The 23,584-nt window shown below is 41.8% G+C and overlaps 1 protein-coding gene across 1 annotated transcript in view; it reads left to right on the top strand.

Moving 5' to 3' along the window:
* The window catches only part of LOC137865918 (cadherin-6-like), a 36,591-nt gene extending 20,375 nt beyond the window's left edge, over positions 1 to 16,216 (top strand). The window contains exons 6-12 of the mRNA XM_068701497.1: positions 2,246 to 2,433; positions 4,243 to 4,493; positions 7,487 to 7,623; positions 8,793 to 8,914; positions 10,308 to 10,419; positions 11,550 to 11,801; positions 13,728 to 16,216. Of these exons, the coding sequence (XP_068557598.1) occupies positions 2,246 to 2,433; positions 4,243 to 4,493; positions 7,487 to 7,623; positions 8,793 to 8,914; positions 10,308 to 10,419; positions 11,550 to 11,801; positions 13,728 to 14,275 (1,610 nt within the window). The 3' untranslated portion in view covers positions 14,276 to 16,216. The remainder of the gene's footprint in view (positions 1 to 2,245; positions 2,434 to 4,242; positions 4,494 to 7,486; positions 7,624 to 8,792; positions 8,915 to 10,307; positions 10,420 to 11,549; positions 11,802 to 13,727) is intronic.
* Positions 16,217 to 23,584: the final 7,368 nt, after the last annotated feature.

Genomic DNA, 23,584 nt, shown 5'->3' with positions numbered 1-23,584 from the left:
TGTTTAACATTTATAGATTACATTCATAGATTACATTAAAAGATTTCTGCTGGAGAAAGGAAACAAGTTCTCCTGTTGTGTGTCCTTCCAGTGAAATAAGTAACATAAATTATTTCCAAAATGAATTACATTAATGAATCCTGGACAGGAACATTGTCAGTGTAAACGTGGGCTTTGTACCAGGAACACAGACTCTCTTCAGACCCCAGCTGTAGTGTCAGTTAGAGATAATATATAATATAATATAATTTACCCATTCACCCACTGTTTCCGTCTCCACTTCAGGGAGCAAAACAAGATCACCCTCGGATCTGCTGAACAGATTGTGATTGGCATTAACATTCTGTTTAAGTCATCTTAACATACACACACATACTTTTATTTCTGCATATGTGAGGACATATTATCGATAATATACGGTACGCTTCCTGTCCCATAACCCTGAACCCTGTCCTTCACTCTGCAGGTCAGATATTGAGCTCATAAAAGCATAACGCCGTAGAGCGAACCCGTTAAAGTCCTTCTGACCCGTCATCCCCTTTCTCTTTTCTCCCTTTCTTGACATTCGCCAGCTAAAAAAGCCCTGAAATGATTTTTGAATAAATAAAAGTAGAACACAGAGTCACACACGGTTCCCACATGTCAATTCATTTCACTTCACAGCAGGACTCCAATCAGTGGTGTCGGTGTTGGAGCCAAGAGGCAAAACAATCTCTAACCAACCAGAAAGAGAACTAAGTGGAGATGAAATGTGCTTCTCCTCTCGTTCCCTCTGGGCTCTTTAGGGCTTCACCACATTCCCACTTGTAGAGATCGGTACATACGAATACTACCAAAAGGATTGAAACACTAAAGTAAAATTGCTTTTTGTGGTCACGTGTTTCAGTGTGGGCATATATGTTTGCTGGGTCTAAATGTGTAGTTGTGCATGTTTCTTTCATCAGCACATCTGTAAGGAACAGTCCCACACAGGCTGTCACCCTGAGAGACAACTCTATTATAGAAGATGATACTAGAGTTCTATACAGTCTTTGGTCTTTTCCTCGCCTCTTACATATACAGTATGTACATATGTATCTGCTGGCCACTGGATCCCATAACCGCCAGTCGAATCACAGCATCAGCTGTGGGTCTGGTTGGTTGCCTGTTACACTTACCCCAGAAAACACACCATTCAGAAGGGACCAGCAATCTCACATAGTGGACGAGAGTATGACTAGATACTATAATACGTCATCCCTTGTTCTTATTCATGTGTTAGTTTGTTTATTGTCTATTTCATTCATATAGTTTGAATTATTCATTTGAACACGTTTAATGAGTTCAATGTTGTGGACAGACAGCTGGAGAACTAGGCTAATACAAAGAAACGTATGTACACACGAATGTGTCATGAAGTTGGTGTAATTATTCTGTTAAATCCAATAGTGGATGATGGAAGCTGCAGCTGCTTGACTGTGATAACGTGTTAACTGGGCATTCACATTAGCACATTCTCTATCTGACTCCGGTGAACAGTGGCAGGTTGAGTCCTGCTTAGTTGCCAGGGTGTACGAGGTAAATACTCACCCAAGTAGTTTATACACACCACTACATCTCAGAGATGGAATGTATGCACACACGCACACACCAACACACACATCCTGAGCAAAGGAAAGCATCCTGATATGGAAGCGCCTCAGGTTCATACAGCAGAGTAGTATCTCATTTGCATTCATGTAACCGTGTTTGACTCCATTCAGTGACTCACACAAGCTGCTATTCTCATTTAGAACAAGGCTGGTGTGTGTTTCAGCATGAGGAGGAGCTGGCCATCTCACACATGACATCAAACACCGTGTTATTGGGTGGTGGTCAGCCCTAAGGGACACAAGTCACAGCAGTGGAGAACAGGCAGAGCATTGTTATTCACATTGGATACACTCAAAGAAATGATGCTAAGCTAGCTAGCGACATGGTCAGTGACAGTATGAACCATGATCACATGGAGCCAGCCACCAGGGTGTGACCGTGATGTGTTTGGGGAGCTGTGATGTCATCTTTATGGACCGTCTATGGTGGGCCCCCCCACTCCACCGACGGGCTGGCTCCATTTTAAATGAATGAGCCTTATCTTAGAAAATGTATAAACAGCTCATTAAAGCAATGCATCCTGGGAGGTGGCCTGGCCCGGATGGTATCCAGACCAAATTGAGGGGGTGGGGTTACATAAAAGCAGCTCCAGTCTTATTTCCTGTGTTTTCAGGTATTCACCAGTTCAGAGTTCCTGAGTCGTCCAAGTCCGGCACTCCAGTTGGGAGAATTGTAGCCACTGACAGAGACATTGGGAAGAACGCAGAGATGTATTTCACCATCGTCAGTGGAGACGGCGTGGACATATTCAACATCTCCACTGACAAAGACACACAGGAGGGAGTCATCACTGTGGGGAAGGTGAGCTAGAGAAGGACTTCACTGTAAATCACATTTAACTAATGTCAGAGGAAACATGAACAATAAGAGGAAACAGGTTAAGAGATGCATTGAATAAGCAGTAATATATCTTGGAGCAGTCCACAGAATGACAGGCGAGAGTCAAGCTGCATCTTTTGCACTAACGTGAAATCTGCTTTCCTAATGCCGGCGTTCAAATGAGGCTGTTTTTAATTATCTGGATATTTTTTCTCATGGCATTGTTTAAATCAAATGAATCCTAAAGCTGTGATTCAGCAGATCCTGAATCACCTACGGTACTCATCATCCTACACGTTCCACTCAGAAGCATACTGCCCACGTAGTCTGTTCTACACGTACTGTTAAATATGCAAAGCCTGGGCATGCTTGACAGATGAAAGAAACCAAATTAAACGTATTCTTCTTTAACTTTACAACCCCCAGTCTTAGCAGACTCCAACAGACAGGACTGGAGCTTTTCATCACAGTTTCCTTTCTGAGTGTGTGTTTACTGATGTAAAATCAAAATTGATAATTAGAAATGCTTTTCTTCCTCTTGCTGGCAAGCTTCAACAAAGAAGTAATGATGTGCAGTCAGCAGGATAGGAGACGAGGACCGTATCCAGGCAGCTCATGTAGACCTGTTCAAGTACATCTGAAGCTTTGTTCTTCTTTCAACCCACAGCCATGCAGCCATGTCACAGCTGACGTCAAGAAACACATTTCATCAATACTATATGCTCTTATGAAGAAGCGTTATCATTCTCCATCAGATTGAATCTCTTTTTATCACGTTTGTATTGACGTTAGATTCCCCTCTGTAACAGCAAGTGCTCTTCTTTTCATTCTGTCCTCATTCAGAAACACAATGAAAGAGATGTGTTCTTACACTCTATAAATCCTGCCTTTAACCCTTAACTTCTCAGCGATCAAATTAAAAGATATGTCAAAGTCATTCCAACTATACATATGATCTGCATGGTATCAAGTAGGGATGTCACCGAAAGCAATGCTTCGGTTCCAAGTCTGGTATTAGTATCGACTACTACACTTCTGGTATCGGGACATAGCATCAAGCCGTGACTATGTACAGTATAAACACTCTAATTGTGTTTGGGCTGGTCATCCCAGTCTTTGCAGGATCACATATCCAGGACCACATGTCCAGGATCACATGTCCAGGATCACATGTCCTGTCTGTATGAGAAACGTCCATTCAGTCTGGGTTCCAGACTAGTCTAATTCCTTAATGTAAATCCCATCAACCAGGTCCACAACATTTGTAATTGTTAGCTAAACCTCATTATGGTTCACCAATATTTAAAGCTGCACTAATCAAGCAGGTCAACATTGGATCAAATGACTAATGTGAAAGGATCCTCTCGCTGTGACAAACTCACAAAGAAGCGCTTTGAAAGACGCTAAAACGCCTGATGGGAGATCATTGTGGAGGTGGATCGCTCAGATCAAGCTCATTTCCAGTTTGCAGGCTGAGGTGTTTAGTGAAACAGCTCTGACCCACTGCACAATAGCTGCTCAGAGCAAAGAAATGGAGCAACTTCAGCTGCTAAAAGATTCTTCTCAGGAGTTGGGGGAGACCTCAAAGAGTTAAAGAGAGTGAATATTGGACATCAACACCAAATGAATGTGAATGACCTCTGACTCTTAATACACTAAACTGCTAAATCATTTATCTATTTGACTTATCTTGTACACATAAATATTCTCGGCAGGTATAAATTCTGTAAACTTGATGATGGCCTCAGCAGACGTGTAACTTTTCCGTGTTTTTTCTCTTTGCCTCTGCAGCCTTTGGATTTTGAGAAAAAGCCGTCGTACACGGTAGAGATCCAGGTCCGGAACACACAGGTGGACCCTCGCTTTATGTCCGCAGGCTCCAAAGACACGGCCACAGTCCGGATTGGCGTGGACGACGTGGATGAGCCGCCCCTGTTCGACAAAGCCAGCTATCTGATGGAGGTGAAGGAAGACGCTGCAGTGGGCGTGGCCGTGGGCTCAGTCAGTGCCATGGACCCCGATGGAGCTCGCAGCATGGTCAAGTAAGGCATTTCTAAATGGAAACAATCTTACAGAAACATTAACTGTTAAGGCAAGAAAATGAACCAATAACAGAACCCCTTGAAGTCATTTAAGGGGACATCATAACTAAATACAAATATTGTTCCATCTTTCTACATTCTCTTGAGTGTGTACAGTTCAGCTTTAGTTTCCATTTAATCCATAAGTGGACAGCTTCTGTCACCTATACTTTGTACTTAGTTGGGTTTTTTTGGTGGATTGACACCCTCCATTTAGTATTGAAGTTAAAATAGAGTAGCCAGATGGGTTATAATGATTTTACAATAAAAATCAGTTACATTCCAGTTCCCCCCAGGTTGACACTGTCAGCTTCGTTAGCTTGTTTTGAGCTGTGTGGAGTCAATCACAGATATGCTCTGAATTTTGTATTGATCACCTTTTACCTCAATGCTACCAGCTGGGCATCACACGCTATCAGCTGGTAGGGGGGGCATACTGTCAGTAAGCCCGTTTCTGCAAAAAAGTTTGCATATTTCCACTTCCTGTCCTGCCGTTTTAGAAATCTCAGCAGAAATACATTGAAGTTGGATGAATTTGACTTCAAATGGAGCTTGATTCTTTACAGCGATCACTGTTGTGATCTCTGTGTAGAACTGTCGACTACACAACAGAAAGCTGCACCACAGGCTGTATTCAACCCCTGCTGCCTCCCTGCTGTCCGTTACTGATGCTGGCTTCAGGACACTTTGAGCTGCTCTCCTGTTACTAATTGATCAAACGGCATCAATGCATCCTGGGGATCGTCTGATGTTTACAAGATAAAACGTAACCCTCCGTGGGTAATTTGATCTGTGTTGAAACGTTCCTGATCTTGGCAGAAACTTTTGAGTCACTGCCAAAAAAGGAAAGCACAGGGCAAAGCCTTTTCTATATGTTGGTAAGAACCAGTGCAGTGTAAACACAGACGACATTAGCATAATCATGATGAGCAGTGTGTGCCTGGAACCATGGAGTGCTCTTAAAATGATGTGTCTCACACACACACACATCACATGACTGTATCATCTATTCACATCGTGTCACTATTAGTTCACTGTTGAGTGCTTTCTAATTATGAGCAAGCCTGGATGTGCTGAAGCAACCTTTTCTTTTCGATTCTTCTGTCTCTTAATAGAAAACAATCATTAGGATTGAATGGGACATAATTAGCAGCTAATAGCAGTTGGATGCTATATTTTGAGTCAGCGGTGACACCAGCCTTGATCCACACACTGAACACGATCCAGTGCATTATGTAGTTCCTGCTCACAGAGCAGTTTGCCTCCCCTGTGACAGGCAGCAGCAAAGGCGTCTCACTTCTATTATCTATGGAGTGCTGTGAAGCTGTGAAGAGCTGCGACTAGTTCAACATAGAGAGTGCTCTGTGAGCAGTCCACAGACACTCTGAACAGGCTACAGTCAGACTGAATAGAATGCAGCACAATCATGTGCTTTCACTTGTCTGTACGTAACGAAGTCTATGTATGTGTGTGTGTGTGTGTGTGTGTGTGTGTGTGTGTGTGTGTGTGTGTGTGTGTGTGTGTGTGTGTGTGTGTGTGTGTGTGTGTGTGTCAACGATGCTTATTAAGATTCATGACCTCATAGATTGACCAGCTATTCTCTTTTAATGACAGCATTCATCTTTGTCGGTTAATGGTTAAATTATTCATTATTAATAATCCTTGTAACAACTTAACGTAACAAGCGTTAGCGTGAATACATGCTGGTAGTGGACTTTTTGATGTAATGTTGCGTAACAAGCTTAAAGTCAGCATTTACTTTGGTTTTCACGTCTGACCTTCTTGGACTTTGCCGCTCATTGTTCTCTTTATTATACCATCCACGTTCAACATATGCGTGATATGTACTGGTGTTGTACGTGAAACATACATCAGTACTTCTTCCTGGAGACTGACATAGATGGATAAGAACATTTCACACCCTCTAATTCCACAAACTGCTCTTTCTACGTTACTGTTCATTTGCAGATTAAACTAATGTGAAACGTTTGAATTCCTCGGGGCTTGGTAGGCAGATGCTTTAAATGAGGTGGGATTACCGCGTCCTGACTTCAACACTGTATTTTAAACACAAAGACAATCATCAGTTCAGTCAGGAGAGACTTCGTTAGAGTTTAACAATCATTTATTACACATGCATTCAATTTGAATAGTGCAAAGTCTTGGACTCCATCCTGAAGTAGGGTAGTAGAGGGGTAGTGATCCCCCTGGAGTCCAGACACTGGTTGTGGTGAAGATGATGAAGATGATGAATGAAGAGCCTGACTGTGATGCTGACTGGAGGCGACCGGGGTGGAGGAGGGTCACCTCTGATCTGAGCTGAAATGACAACTGACAGCAGCAGAGAGGAGAACACTTCTAAAGTTTGACAGCAGCGATGTGATTGGCTTAAGGACACTGCCGAATCTGATTGGTTAGTTTAAAGTGAAGCTGATCACAGGGAGAGAGAGAGATTGAGAGATTATGAATGAAGAGGAGAGTAAAGAGAGTCTGCCTGACTGCGCTTCTACAGAACACGTGGGCTGGAGAGACATTTATTTTTACATGCTGTGCCAAACAGATTTAGTTATTCATATTCACACGTTCACATGCCTGCATGGAAACATTTCTTGAACTAACATAGTTCAATTTGGACAATTGAAAACATAGACTTTTATTTAGTTTGACCAGAGGACTAGATGTCCATTCATAATATAAAATACCAGTGGGAAGTTCCCAAAGAGCTTCACTCAGCTGTTCAGGCCCACAGCATTGCAAAGTGTATGAGCTGACGTTGTGCGTTTCTCAAACATGTTCAGTACCGCCACAGTGTACCACCTGATGTTGGACTCCATGAACTCTCCCCCACAGATTGAAATACATCAGTTTGTCTCCGTATTGGTGAGTCCCTGATGGGGCTACACTGAGGGTTAATGGAGCCCTTTCTCATCTTCTCTCTGTCTCGCTTGTTACAGGTACTCTATCGACCGTCGCACCGACATGGACCGCCTGTTCAACGTACATCCAGGGAATGGATCTGTGTTCCTGCTCAAAGGCCTGGACAGAGAGGACTCAGCCTGGCATAATATTTCAGTCATTGCTACTGAGTTCAGTAAGTCCAGACAGACTTTCTGCTACCACAACACATGGGTCACCATCAGTTGTACAAGTAGCTTTCGTCCAGCTCTTAGATTTCAGTCTCTGCCATGAGAGTCTAAAAATGACATTTAAAAACAACAAGGTGTACTCCACAGACCAGGGGTCTTATGTATGAACGTTAATATATATATAAAGAGCCGTACGCCACGTCCCACGCCAACGTTGTGATCGATAAAACGAGACGGGGGAAAGTGTCGACGCAGATGGTGAGATTACTTCATATCACACGTTACTTTGTAATTATAGATCCTTTATCATTAACATTTAAACCAGCAGCGTTATCTGTGCGTGTACTTGTTCCATAAGCAACTTTCAATTGTAAAAAATGTAAACATATGTATATATATATATATATATATATATATATATATATATATATATATACGACATGATAAACTTAACCCTAAATTGCTCCCGCAGGCTGTTCCTGCCGTGTGTGAATGTTGTGTGAATGTTAGTTAGTCCTGATGGACAGGTGGCACCTTGCATGGTAGGCCCTGTCATCAGTGTATGAATGGGTGTGAATGGGTGAATGACATGTAGTGTTGAAGAGCTTTGAGTGGTCTAAAGACTAGAATAGCGCTATACAAGTACAGTCCATTTACCTTATTCTCTATTAACGAACGCTTATTACAAAGACCTAAATATAAAGTATTACCAAACTGTCTATCTAAGCCCAAAGGTCCAGTTATCAATGACTCATATACATTGAAAGTGAATGAACTCAGCATATGGAGATGGCTAATACAAGGCTAACCCTACACACACACCTAGCATTTAAGCTTCTTGCTCGTCGTTGTCGTTCTACACCCAATGTAAGAAAAAGAAACATGTCTTTGTCTTTAACTGGCTGTGGCTATGGTCATGAACGGTGAGCCATCATTACTCTTGTTTCTCTGTGGATGTGTTGAAACAAAAGAACTGTGTGGTTTTTGTCCATGCTGGGCTGAGACTCTGCTGGACACTGATGATTATCTGGCAATGAATACAGAATCACTCAACATGTTGTTTTGTTTAGTTGTTATTGAAGTAATAATGTATTTTTCTAGTTTGTATTCCACAAAGAGTTTGACTCAAGCTGACATGAAGAAACCTGATTGGTTCACTGTGTTTGCATTTCAGATAATCCCCGTCAGAGCAGCCATGTTCCGGTCTACATCCGCCTGCTGGATATCAACGACAACGCTCCCACCTTCGCCGCTGTGTATGAGACCTTTGTCTGTGAGAGGACTAAGGCTGGTCAGGTACTACAGCTCCATCACTTTGACCTGTATAGCGCAGAGAGCTTGGCTCTATGTTTGGGATCAAGTCACTGTGTACTGGGCTACAGTACACATTGTTCTTTTGACAGCAACACAACTTCATCAGGATTGAGCAGGATCGGAATTGGCTGTCCAAACAAAAGGGTTGGGCTTCAATACCATTTTATTTCATATATTCAATATCAAAACTATACACACCCCATTATTCATAAGGCACTTCCTCCTAACACTGGAGGTCCGGTTTCAAAACTATGAAGTTAAAAAGCTTATAGCAACAAGCAATATCATGTTACTAGAGAATACACTCCACTGTGTAGTAAACTCACACTCACACTCATATGAGGGCGTAGCTGCACTCACACCAAATCAGGCATTGCGAAGAGAACGCCAGTCCTCCCATTTATTTGAATGAGGGTCGTGTGTTTAGGCTGGGGCGGTGGGGAATAATAATAATAAATAATAATAATGAATAATAATAATAAAAAGCACTCCAGCCTGCAGCGAAAGTGCTCCTGAAGTGGAGATGTGTGGCTCAGAGTATTAGAAACAACAGCCTTCAATGATATGTATTCTAAGTTAAGTTAAATAAATTGCATACATTTTACAAGACACTACAGGTAAATTCAACTTATTCAACAAAGAGGTTTGAAGGAAGTTGTCTCGTGTTTAATGTTAAATCATTTCCTAAACTACAATAGAAAAATATTGTATTGTTTTGGTACAATACTGAAACTTGGGTATCGTATTTGCTTCAATATTGATACCCATCCCTAATGTGGACTCTTTTAAACTTGTGACGTAAGCTCATATTAAACACTTCACTCCATCTGTAAACCAAGTGAGACTTTGTTGAGATCTTTTGTCAGGCTGTGTTGGCTTTAAACGTATTCCCCTAAAATCTCTGTTTGGAGCATGAAGCACTCACACTCTGCAGGATCCCAATGGTGGGAACACTACTGTAGCATATTCCACTTCTCCACTCACTATGTTTTATATGTTGCTCAAATGAAGCCTAACAAAGTGCTTTCATGTCCTGCTGTCTCACTGTTCAACGCTCCGATGGAAGCAGGGAATGATGTCACAGAAATATGAGACAAATACTGAAACACAGTGAAGAAATGATATCAAACAGGAAATTGCTTTTACATGGTTACAACCATTTCCAGTTGATGATTGTGTAGAACAATTATCAACTGGAAATGGAAGTCGTTCACTATAATGACAGTCAAAATGTAAGTATTCGACCATGATTGAGACGGGTTTCCTTTCTTTCTTCGTCATATACGAGGAGAGCAGTGTGAACCAGTCTTGTCTATTGAATGCTCTTTTCTCATCCGTGGGACGTTCATGCTAATGGTGTCGGTGTCTCTGACAGCGGATCCAGACGGTGAGCGCCGTCGATGCCGATGACCCGTCAACGGGACACAAGTTCTTCTTCAGCCTTCTCCAGACCCACCGCAGCAACTTCTCTGTCCAAGACAATGGAGGTAGGCAACCCCTGCCCAGACACGGGCTTCTTACTGATCCGTGATACATCCACTATATCACAACAGACGTTAAACAAAGACTGCCTAATGTGAACCTCAAGGCATGTTAACTTCTCCACTTGACGGATGAAATCAAGGAAATAACTGTTATGTGTAAAAAAAGATATTCTCGGGTTCACGTTGGTTGGAATCAACCTGTTCTCAGCCCGAACTCGTCAAGTACAGCAGCTTGAGTCAGTTTCACTTTTTACAGTTTAGGTCATGAGCCTGGTAGGTGGCTCTGAGCTTTTGCCCTTTTCGATCCAGAGCTAACTTTTTGGGGGTGGGAGGAGCCTACTCAGGAAGCTGGGAGGAGCTCCTCCAATGATGGGTGTTTTCAGCTTGTTCACTGCCCCTCAGCGTCTGATACACACACTCTAATTCCATGTAAAAACCTGCATCATTGTTAGATGCTCAGAGTACTGACGTACTGACGTAGTGTAAACTAAACTCATTTATTCCACTAAATGTTGAGGTATTCCTTTAACCTTACATCAACTGTAAAATGAAATCATAATTGAATGTTTGTATCCATGAAGCTCATAATGTGAGTGACTTATATGAGTCATCTTAAATCCTGCTGTTGATTGAATGATGGCTCATCTTTGCATGTGGGCTGTCCGTCCTAAAGAGTAACTTGACACTAGATAGTAATTTTTGAATCAGAAATGATATTTATGGTCACTTTTGTTAAACTTATTCTAGTCCTAGTCCTGACTAGTAATCGGCAGTCCTTTGCCTTGTTATAGGTGATACAGGGGGAACCTGTTCAGGGTCATGTATGTCTATAACGAGGGGCTACTGTGGCCGGGGTCATAGCGGGTCTTCCTCAGGGGGACAACAGTTCAATCCCCAACTTCTTTAGTCCTCATGTCCAAGTGGGCCTGATGCTGAACCTCTTGATTGACTGGTTTGTACTTGTTAGTTTCTTTGCCTGACGTTGTGAACACATGAATCCACGTGCTTGTCTCTTTAGTCACATAGAATGTCTTGTTGGACTCACATTTTTTCCCCTACTTGGTAATAAAGTGATCTTTTCGGTATCCTAAAGTGTGTCAAAGTGTCGGGCACTGATACTTTCTCCTCCTCAGATAACACCGCTGGCATCCTGACGCGACGCGGCAGCTACAGCCGCCTTCATCAGAGCGTCTACCTGGTTCCCGTGGTGATCACCGACGGAGACTACCCGCTGCAGAGCAGTACCGGCACTCTCACCGTGAGGGTGTGCAGCTGCGACCGGGACGGAAACATGGAACTGTGTAATGCAGAGGCTCTGAGCGGCTCTCCTGGTCTCAGCACTGGAGCTCTCATCGCCATCCTCCTGTGTGCCGTCATACTGCTGAGTGAGTGTAACAACACGTACTGTACAGTTATATATATATATATATATATTATGTATAACTGTACAGTATGTGTAACAACACGTACTGTACAGTTATATATATATATTATATATTGTATGTTAGCAGATGGGCTGTAACTCAATGACAATAGGTTGTATTGAATTCACATATTTATGTGAAACGATGTTGAAAGGTCCATGTAGTAGATCAGCTGAAGCCGTCAGTCACACATCCCTTTAGATGTGGACCGAACCGGCCCGTTCTCTCCTAAAACCATACTATGGACCAATCCGATACCACTGCGTACGTACACAATCAAAATATTCATGTTCATTCATCTTGATCCTAACATTGTGACGTTATCGTCCTGACGAGATCCGTCAAAAGACAGAACTATAAGTACCAAAGCTTCAGTCTCCAGGAGCTCGTTTCTCCATCGTGACACTCACTCACTCACACACACACACACACACACACTCACACACACACACACACACACACACACTCTCTCTCACACACACACACACACACACACACACACACACACACACACACACACACACACTCACTCACTCACACACACACTCACACTCACACTCACACACACACACACACACACACACACACTCACACACTCACTCACTCAAAAGAGCTGCTTTATAGAAAAGGACCAATGACCATTAATGAACATATGAATGAATATGGAAACATAATGTACATAAAGAATCCATAGCATGTGTGATGACACCTTTCTGCTCGTTGCAGCGGTTCTTTAGTTCCATTAGTGCAGAGCTGGAACACAAGCAGCTCTTGTGTTTCTGCTCTGCTGGAATGAAACCATGTTGGTTCAGAGCTCCAGTCTGCTGCTGCTCATCAGAACGACGTCCACATGGAAATGAATGCATTTCATCTGCCACCACCGGCTCACGTATCCTCTTATTCATGCAGCGGTCACAGTCCAGTGCGCTGCTGAGAAGATGAATACATGAATACATATTTATGCTTCTCAAAGTGCAGTCATTGCAGACTCAGTGGACACACACCACGGACGCTAGAAGTTATTCAGAGTTATGGGCGCTGAGAGAAAGTCTGTGTAATGATGTCATAGGCTGTGACACATTCGTTTGAACGGCCTGGAGGACTTAGATCTTACACTGATTCCTCTTTTAACAACATTTTACAGCAATTTTAGAATGTGAACACCAACGTATGTGAAAGCAGCCACGGCGACTGCAATCATGAACACTGCAAAGAGAGAGGGAGTGAGAGAGTGAGATAGTGAGGGAGTGAGAGAGTTAGGGAGTGAGGGAGTGAGAGAGTTAGGGAGTGAGAGAGTGAGGGAGTGAGAGAGTGAGACCACTTCATCATACAGGACTGATGCAGACACTGACACGTCATATGTGACGAGCAAATGTGTAGATGCACATTTACCACGTGTTGGACCTATCACTTTCAAAGAACACTGTTTATAACTCATGTAAATGTAACTCATGTAAATGTAACTCATGTAAATGTAACTCATGCTAATGATCTCAGTGTGGATTATATCTAACGTGGTGATCAAAGGAAAGCCATAAACTGTAGTGTTTCAGTCGTACTGATATGCACATGAATGCAGTCATCATCAAATACTTTTGGTGTTCTCTGCCTCTGTTCATCTTCACATACTGTACAGGAGCTGTGTTTCTACATCTACCTGAACTCTTTCTGTCTTCCTGTCTGTTATCATCTGTAAAATGTCTAACCTCACATCTTTCTGTCTTCCTGTCTTCCTGTCTGTTATCATCTGTAAAATGTCTAACCTCATGTCTTTCTGTATTCCTGTCTGTCATTGTCTGTAAAATGTCTAACCTCATATCTTTCTGTCTTCCTGTCTGTCATTGTCTGTAAAATGTCTGACCTCATATCTTTCTGTTTCTCCTGCAGTGATCATGGTTCTCTTCACAGCTTTGAAGCGACAGAGAAAGCAGGAGCCTCTCATCATTTCCAAGGAGGACGTGCGGGACAACGTGGTGAGCTACAACGACGAGGGCGGGGGAGAGGAGGACACCCAGGCGTTCGACATCGGAGCGCTGCGGCACCCGGACGCCGTCGCCACATTAGAGGAGTCGGCCAAGCAGAGGCGTGACATCATCCCCACGGACGCCCCGCTGTATTCACCGCGCCGCCGACCGGCCCCCGCCTCGTCCGACCTCATCGCACTGCCGGTCGGCATGGCATCGCGGGATAACGGGGACGTACGCGGGTTCATAAATCAGAAGGTGCTGGAGAACGACTGTAACCCGACAGCACCGCCGTACGACTCGCTGGCCACCTACGCCTACGAGGGCGCAGGCTCGGCGGCAGAGTCCCTGAGCTCACTGGGCTCGGTGTCGTCCGAGGCTGAGCAGGACTACCACTACCTGAGTGACTGGGGGCCCAGGTTCAGGAGGCTAGCGGACCTGTACGGTGCTGAGGACTGTGACTTCTCTTAACAAATTCAGAACAAACACGCGCTCGCTTCAGGAAAGATTCTGACCAATGCAGGGCCAAAGACGGTAATCTCTAACTACCACGAACTCTATGTTAGAGGTTGAGAACATTACTGATTACTTTTAAAAATACAGATGGCACAATCCACACGATGAAGCCACCTGATCCTCACCTGTCTTCACTGCACACGGATCCAAAGATGTGTGTACCAGCGTACCGAGTTCAAAATATGGGATGCTGTGTACTGGAAGTAACAGACGTAGAAATGTAAATGAATCAGCCCATTGTGGTCGGTTTTTGAATCAAAATTGGACAATTTAGTATTTTGAATCGAGATTTGGACTTAAAATACTAAGACGTTGCTTTGGTTTGAATCTGTCTTCTTGCAGAACCTTTCATGTTGCTCTCTGTGTGTCATCTAACTGGGTCAGTCAAAGAAAACCAGAGCAGTTATTTCAGGAATTGACCACATGCACCGCTGCAAAGATGAAGTGACGTTTTGATCTTAAGTGTCCTTCTGCTGCTCTTCTGCTGAGCTGACACTGGATGACTCTTAACAGGACGGCATTTTGTCTTTTTCCTGGCTTGTACAAAAGGACCATTTCAGAGGAGAACAGTGCATCTATTATGAGTGTCCTCTTTACTGTAAACTAAAAGAATGCAGATGCTTAGCTTCATGATTAAGTGTATATTCTGTCAGAAAGTTATATCAATCTTTAATTTCACCGCAGTCATTTTTCTACAACAAAACACAACTTGAGATATTAACAACGTTAGATAAAGTCTTTTCATTGCTTTATATACAAACATGTAGAAAGAGTGAGCCTGCCTTCATAGCAGAGCGCTCACTGTTATCCCAAATTCACATTATAAACTCAGCACACTCAAAATTCAAATGTTTGAGCACATCAGGCCATTATAGGGCAGATTATAGTTTTGGTATCTGCACAAACTAATATTTTTAGAATGGATCAACATGCCGTTCTCCCAAGTGGCCACAAAAGCAATAAAGGTTGAACACAAAGCAGAAGTAACGAGAACATGTGATCGACAAATAATCCTGACAGCAAACCTAACGAGAAGCTGAGGCGTTAAAGACTCAACGCTGTGGGCGGAGTCTACTGTGAATAAAAGTCAGCTGTTTGATGCAACATCATGACAACAAACCCAAAGTCAGTTGTTTGATGCAACATCATGACAACAAAGTCAGCTGTTTGATGCAACATCATGACAACATAGTCAGCTGTTTGATGCAGAGCACAGCGGCTCCACAGAATGTCAGGTTTACTCTCCGTTAGCTTAGGTTCTGGTTCTGTGGGTTGATTAAAGTTGATTTGAACAGATGTGTGTTGGGGCTCGTTTGTTGAAACGTGACCATTGAAGAAGTGTCAGCCCTGCTTCACAGAATCTCTTTCAATGACGGTGACTTCATACTCTGTGCTCGGGTTGATTCAGACATGAGATGTTATCTTTAAGATGTAGATCTTAAACGTTTATTAACTGACGCATAGTATTCATCATTTACTTTGATGTCACAGTAATTACTGAAGCAAAAGGTCAAATTCACAGCAGTGACCTCAGTGCTACGTTCATAATAACATATTGACAGTGAGGGATACAAATACAACATCAGGGTCATTCATCGATTCAGACATGTTGTCATCCTGGAGTAACGTGAGGAGGTATTGTGTGTTGTCTCAGTTTCAGTAAAAGCAGCCGTCTGTTCCAGTCCTGTTGTGTGACCGTGGTCTGCTCTGAAGGCTTCAAGCTAACATGTCCACGTGTTTTTCTTTTTAGTATGATTCATTCTTTTTTTACCAAATATGTACAGGACACAATGATATGAAGGAAGAAAAGAATACTGTCCAGCTTCACTGTTTCTTCATGTCACACACAAATGATGTATTTTATGTTCAATTTGATCAAAATAAAGTTTTGCACTGAAATAATTGATTTTCCTGTTATATCCATCTGTCGCTTGTTAAAAGTGCTGATTCTAAAAAGTCACTCACCAACAGAGACCGTGTGTCGCAGACCCTTTGCTAAGAGGCCAGTCCTTTCAAGCGCCAGGCCCACAGCTGAAGTTCCTGGGGAAATGTGTAAAACAGACCCCCATGGGTCTGAGAAAGCAGATCCCTCCGGACTGGGAGCTCCCACGGTGTCCCACACACCAACGGTGGGATGTCTGAGATCCAGAAAATGTGAGGCTAGTTTGGGGCTATCAGGACTAGCTGCACTTCCTAGGAGGGAGGGAGAAGAACAGGGAGCAGTGGGTTGACTCCCTGGAGGATAACAGATCCACCACTGCTGTGCCAAAGCGACGCTAGATCTCTGTCACCACCTCCGGGTGAAGCGTCCGTTCTCCTGGCTTAGGCCTCCCCTGGAAAGGCAATCTGCTGCCTGATTCTCCAGCCCAGGCCACTTTACCACCTTGAGGGACAGAAGGCACAGCCACAGCCTGTGTGCCAGTCGAATGGAGCCGAGGCCGGCCTGCTGATGTAAGCTGCTGCCACCATGCTGTCCATCAGGAGCACATGGCCATCTTGCAGGTGTGTCAGGAGTTGGACTGTATCTCTAGCACATTGATATGCTGGGGAGCCCACTTCCCTAATAAAAACATATTGATAGTCATACTACCACTATTTCCTGTCTTCCATCCAGTCCTATTACACCACGGGAGAAACGTGTTAATGGACACCACCACTATTTGTAATCTCCCAGTTGATTCATTTTTGTGAACAAACAGAGTTTTGATATTATAATCTTCATGACACCTCTGTCTGGTAGTGCATTTGGACATTACTGATGTCTTCTTCAATTTGTTTTTAAAAAATGGGTCAGTGTTGCCTTGATATCAATGTTTAACATCACATGATTATGTTTTTGACAGTAATTCAAACAGAGAGATGAATAAATAACCTGATAACATAATAAGAGATTCACGATCGTTATTCTAGGCTGGAGTGAAATGGAGAATGCAGGTTTTAAACATTTAACCCTTTCTCATCTGCTTTGTGAACACGTCAGTGCTCTGTTTTCTGTTTCACCATCTGTCATCAGTTGATGGACGGGACACCGGAGAGGTAAAGTGCATGTTGCTTCAGTCCGAGGTTCAGTGTGTGTGTGTGGGTACCCAGCGCAGCATTAGTGGTGACAGATGTAACTTTGCCATGTGCAAGTACACCGCGTGCCTCCATTAGTGCTTCATGTTTTTTTCTCTCTGTTAATCTTTGATGGGGCTGTCATGTAATGAGAAAAACTTGTTAACCCCCCACACACACACAAAGAGCACCACACACACACACACACACACACACACACACACAGATTCACTCAAAAATGGATGACCATTCACTCTTCAAGGCACGGACTGAACGAGGTGCTTCTGCACCGCTGTGTGTGGCCTGCAGGGTCAAAGAATGAGAGAAGTAATCTTTTCTTTAAGTAACCATGTTACCGTTGGGAAATGCTGTCAGATGGTATTTAAGGCGTTAGGATTGAATTCTGGCGCAGTGAGTTTCACGTCAGAATTATGCATTATGTCTATGAAACAGCCACCGCCCATCACGACCCTGCCTTACATCCAAAATGTGTCTTCCCCTTTTCCAATTATTGGACTTTGAAGTCTCCCGAAACACAAGCACACGATGATCCATCCACACCAAGCAACAACTCCAGACGGGATGTGAGTGGTTGAAAAGATGACACTAATATCTTCTGCATCGTTTTAGAGGTTTTCTCCTTCCTCAGTGATGTGTCAAGTACCCAAGTACATTAAGACATTAGTCTACTCTGTTTTGAGTTAACTCCATGAAGTTGTACTGGTCTTTGAGGGCGGGGTCGGGTTAAAACGTGGCACACAGAGATCATCTGTCAAGAGTAGTCTTAGAGATTCCATTCTATCGGGGGACATTTTGTAATGGATGAATTTGGATGGTTACTGCATTGATGGAGAAGAATTGGAATGCTAGACAGAACAATACAAACACATTAAAACACAGTAAAAGTCACAATAAAAGAGTACATTTTTATACATCTGTTTGTAATGTCTATGAACCAATCAACTCGATGTCTAAAAGGGAATGTGTAGAAACTAATTAAAAAACTGCTCGACCTCAGCGCAGCCTTCGACACCATCACCACCATCAACCACTCCATCCTCCTCTCCCGTCTCGAGTCCTCCCTCCACATCACTGGCACAGCCCTCTCCTGGTAGATGGAGGTCAGTGACGCCACCGATGAGTGGAACTATCAGGGACTTGGCTTATCAGCGCCCCCTAGCGGCCACACGGTGATCCACAAATTCTATGACGGTACCGAGTTTCTAGTCGGACATATTTAGCGAAACACAGCACTCGGTTCACGTGGGGGCTCATCACGTCTCAGTTGCTGTTGAAGAGGTGAGACCGTTGAGTCGTTAAACGCGAACACAAACATATGTAATATTGTATATGATACACAATATACAATATTAAACATATTTAATACTGTATATGAACCGAGAGCTGCTGATCCGTGTTCAAACAGCGTCACTAACAGACATCCAGAGGTTTCATAATCTTATTAATATCACAAACACAGTTCAGAGCTTCTACTGAGCAGAGCGTCGGTGTGAGCTCGAGCAGCAGACACAGGAATGTCACAACAACAGACATAACCAGGCATTATGGTTATAATATGTCATAAGGAGAATGTTTCATAATGAGTGTTTCACTAAAGTGACTTCACATTGATCCTACCGTCTGTAAAGAAGTGTACAGGTTTAGTTAAAGGGTGGCGTGTGTATTTTATTAGGTAGACCATCAGTAGCCACGAGGATAAGACTTGAGGTGGTCTGCTGTTAACCTGAGGTGAAATTATGTTGTAACTATAAACCGTTTCCTCTAAAATCAAATCTGAAATTAGACAAAATGTTTCATGAATGTGATTTGAAGTTGGCCTGTGAATGAGATTTTGAAGGGCTTTTATTTTGAAATGCTACATCAGAATGTCCTGGTTCTCTCTGAGTGACACCTTGAGGTGGTCTGCTGTTAACCTGAGGTGAAATGATGATGTAACTATAAACCGTTTCCTCTAAAATCAAATCTGAAATTAGACAAATTGTTTCACAAACGTGATTTGAATTCCCTGACCATGTGATGCTAAAGGGAAGAAGATGCTCTGAGGAAGTTATTCATTCTCATAGTTATGTTCATCACCTCAGCATATTCGTCTGACACGGTGAAGCACAGGACAGATGGAGGCATTATGAGCTCAGGATTGTCCCCTTTCATCCTCTCTCCATCTGTTGCTGTTGAATCCACCGGTTGCGGCTCTATTCCCCTTCAGTTAGCGTCTCCTTATGGCCAGATAGATGTCCTCTCCACTCGTACTGGCCTGAAGTGGTCTAACACCCAACAGGGCTTCACAGAACGCTGTCTTCTTTAGAACCTCACATAAACTAAGAGCTGAGCATTGTCAGACAGTGGACTCATGTACTCTGGGTGCTTTGTGAATTGTTTCATCCAGCTGTGCTAGTGCAGGTTCTCAGTATGTGTTTACTTTCCTTGGATTAGTGACTTGACATTAACAGTTATGGCCCTTGTTGGAGAAGCTGTGCTCCATCACAATGTCATTGCAGTCATCAACCACCTGAGGGTGCCACAGAGCAAAACTTGTCAGGTAAAGAATCACATCATGGGAGTTGAAAAAGAAAAGAAGAGTGAAACCTGATCGTGAATATTTAACTCATGAATTGTTTAATTGAAGATAGAAGGAAAGCTCGACTCATGCAGACTTGTAAAAGTCTGAGCTTCTGTCACGATGCCAGCATGCTGGACATTGATTATGAAATGTTTGAATATAGAACACTTGTGGATGCTACTTAAAGTCACTATTCTAAGAATTTCATTTTGATGAAGTGAGCTGATGCTGCTGCCCCACTGCAGCAGCTCGTTGGCGGCTGTTAAATGAGCGTTCAATAAGAAAACTACAATGACAAACATTTCCCCGAACTCGCCCTGCTGGTCTGGGTTTGTCTTTTCCAGTTTATCTTCAGGATCCTGAAGGTCTCCAGCACACCTGAGGACGGAAACGTTCACGTACGGCAACGCACTCACGGCCGGCTTTCTCCGGGTCGTTGAACGCAGACGTTCATTACAGCCGAATGATCCCGTTTCTGTTGGCATCGGAGGACGACTCGATCTCCACCAGACGGTGTCTGCTCTCGGCAGCTCAAATTCTGAAGGGTCCTGTAAATGTCCCCACTGCGGGACTAATAAAGGATTATCTTATCTTATCTCATCTTATGGTGGTACTTTTTGAAACTGTAGCTGAGTCATGAATAAGGTCATTATTCTGGATAAACCATCAAATATCAGCTCAAACTGTCAGCTAGGTCCATGTCCATGTTCATCTACCACAGGCTGTTTTTAAATTCATGCACAGAAGCTTGTTTTGTAAGATCTTACATCATCTAAGCATTTTGTGCAAAACACGATTGAGCAACAAAGCTACAGAGTGTTCATATCTCAATGCCCAGCCTTTAAAGTACAGTATGTGGATTGTTACAGTAAGTATTAAGTGAGATCGTTCCACCAGCGCCTGACTGTAACTCAGCTGTCCTGTCCAACAGACGCCTGGAAACCTGGAGCACACACACTGGAATTCTAGTGAGAGGAGGACGAGGAGGAGGAGGAGCGAAGAACGGTGACCAACCAAAAGAGAGGGTTACGTAAGAGTGGTGGAAGAAGGGGTTTAAATGAGGTAAATTAAAAATGTGTGAAAATGAAAAGAAAAGAGAGACCGGGGATGTGGTCTGAGTTTTCCATGCTCTCATAAGCACTGGTATTAGGAATCAATCAGAGGGGACTTCCCACTGTGTGTGTGTGTGTGTGTGTGTGTGTGTGTGTGTGTGTGTGTGTGTGTGTGTGTGTGTGTGTGTGAGTGAGAGAATGTGTGAGTGTGTGTGTGAGAGAGAGAGAGTGAGAGAGAGAGAGTGTGTGAGAGAGTGAGAAACATGAGATCATAACATATGTGCAGATAATGTAATATTTACATCTATCAGTTGAGATCCTGAGCGATTGTGACCACATCCACCACAATCTCTCTTTAGGAAGTGAAGGAACATATATGAACTGTATATATGACTCATATATAAACTGTATATATACTCATATATAAACTGTATATATGACTCATATATGAACTGTATATGTGACTCATATATGAACTGTATATGTGACTCGTATATGAACTGTATATATGACTCATATGAACTGTATATATGACTCATATAGGAACTGTATATATGACTCATATATGAACTGTATATATGACTCATATATGAACTGTATATGTGACTCATATATGAACTGTATATATGACTCATATATGAACTGTATATATGACTCATATATGAACTGTATATGTGACTCATATATGAACTGTATATATGACTCATATATAAACTGTATATATACTCATATATAAACTGTATATATGACTCATATATGAACTGTATATGTGACTCATATATGAACTGTATATGTGACTCGTATATGAACTGTATATATGACTCATATGAACTGTATATATGACTCATATAGGAACTGTATATATGACTCATATATAAACTGTATATATGACTCATATATGAACTGTATATGTGACTCATATATGAACTGTATATGTGACTCATATATGAACTGTATATATGACTCATATGAACTGTATATATGACTCATATAGGAACTGTATATATGACTCATATATGAACTGTATATATGACTCATATGAACTGTATATATGACTCATATAGGAACTGTATATATGACTCATATATGAACTGTATATATCACTCATATGAACTGTATATGTGACTCATATATGAACTGTATATATCACTCATATGAACTGTATATGTGACTCATATATGAACTGTATATATGACTCATATATGAACTGTATATGCGACTCATATATAAACTGTATATATGACTCATATATGAACTGTATATGTGACTCATATATGAACTGTATATATCACTCATATGAACTGTATATGTGACTCATATATGAACTGTATATATGACTCATATATGAACTGTATATATCACTCATATGAACTGTATATATGACTCATATATGAACTGTATATATGACTCATATAGGAACTGTATATGTGACTCATATATGAACTGTATATGTGACTCATATATGAACTGTATATATGACTCATATATGAACTGTATATATGACTCATATAGGAACTGTATATGTGACTCATATATGAACTGTATATATGACTCATATATGAACTGTATATATCACTCATATGAACTGTATATATGACTCATATAGGAACTGTATATATGACTCATATATGAACTGTATATATGACTCATATAGGAACTGTATATGTGACTCATATATGAACTGTATATGTGACTCATATATGAACTGTATATATGACTCATATATGAACTGTATATATGACTCATATAGGAACTGTATATGTGACTCATATAGGAACTGTATATGTGACTCATATATGAACTGTATATATGACTCATATATGAACTGTATATATGAACTGTATATATGAACTGTATATATGACTCATATAGGAACTGTATATGTGACTCATATATGAACTGTATATATGACTCATATAGGAACTGTATATGTGACTCATATAGGAACTGTATATGTGACTCATATATGAACTGTATATGTGACTCATATAGGAACTGTATATATGACTCATATATGAACTGTATATATGAACTGTATATATGACTCATATAGGAACTGTATATGTGACTCATATAGGAACTGTATATGTGACTCATATATGAACTGTATATCTGAACTGTATATATGACTCATATATGAACTGTATATATGAACTGTATATATGACTCATATATGAACTGTATATATGACTCATAGGAACTGTATATATGACTCATATATGAACTGTATATATGACTCATATAGGAACTGTATATGTGACTCATATATGAACTGTATATATGACTCATATGAACTGTATTTATCATATATGAACTGTATATATGACTCATATATGAACTGCATATATGAACTGTATATATGACTCATATGAACTGTATATATGAACTGTATATGTGACTCATATATGAACTGTATATATCACTCATATATGAACTGTATATATGACTCATATATGAACTGTATATATGAACTGTATATATGACTCATATAGGAACTGTATATATGACTCATATATGAACTGTATATATGACTCATATAGGAACTGTATATGTGACTCATATAGGAACTGTATATGT

Source organism: Cebidichthys violaceus, unplaced genomic scaffold (genome assembly GCF_023349555.1).
Source record: "Cebidichthys violaceus isolate CVI_PGR_0920_01 unplaced genomic scaffold, fCebVio1.0.p SCAF_8, whole genome shotgun sequence".
Lineage (NCBI taxonomy): Eukaryota > Metazoa > Chordata > Actinopteri > Perciformes > Stichaeidae > Cebidichthys > Cebidichthys violaceus.
The sequence above is the reverse complement of the archived record's forward strand: the minus strand, read 5'-3'. Positions and strand labels throughout refer to the sequence as shown.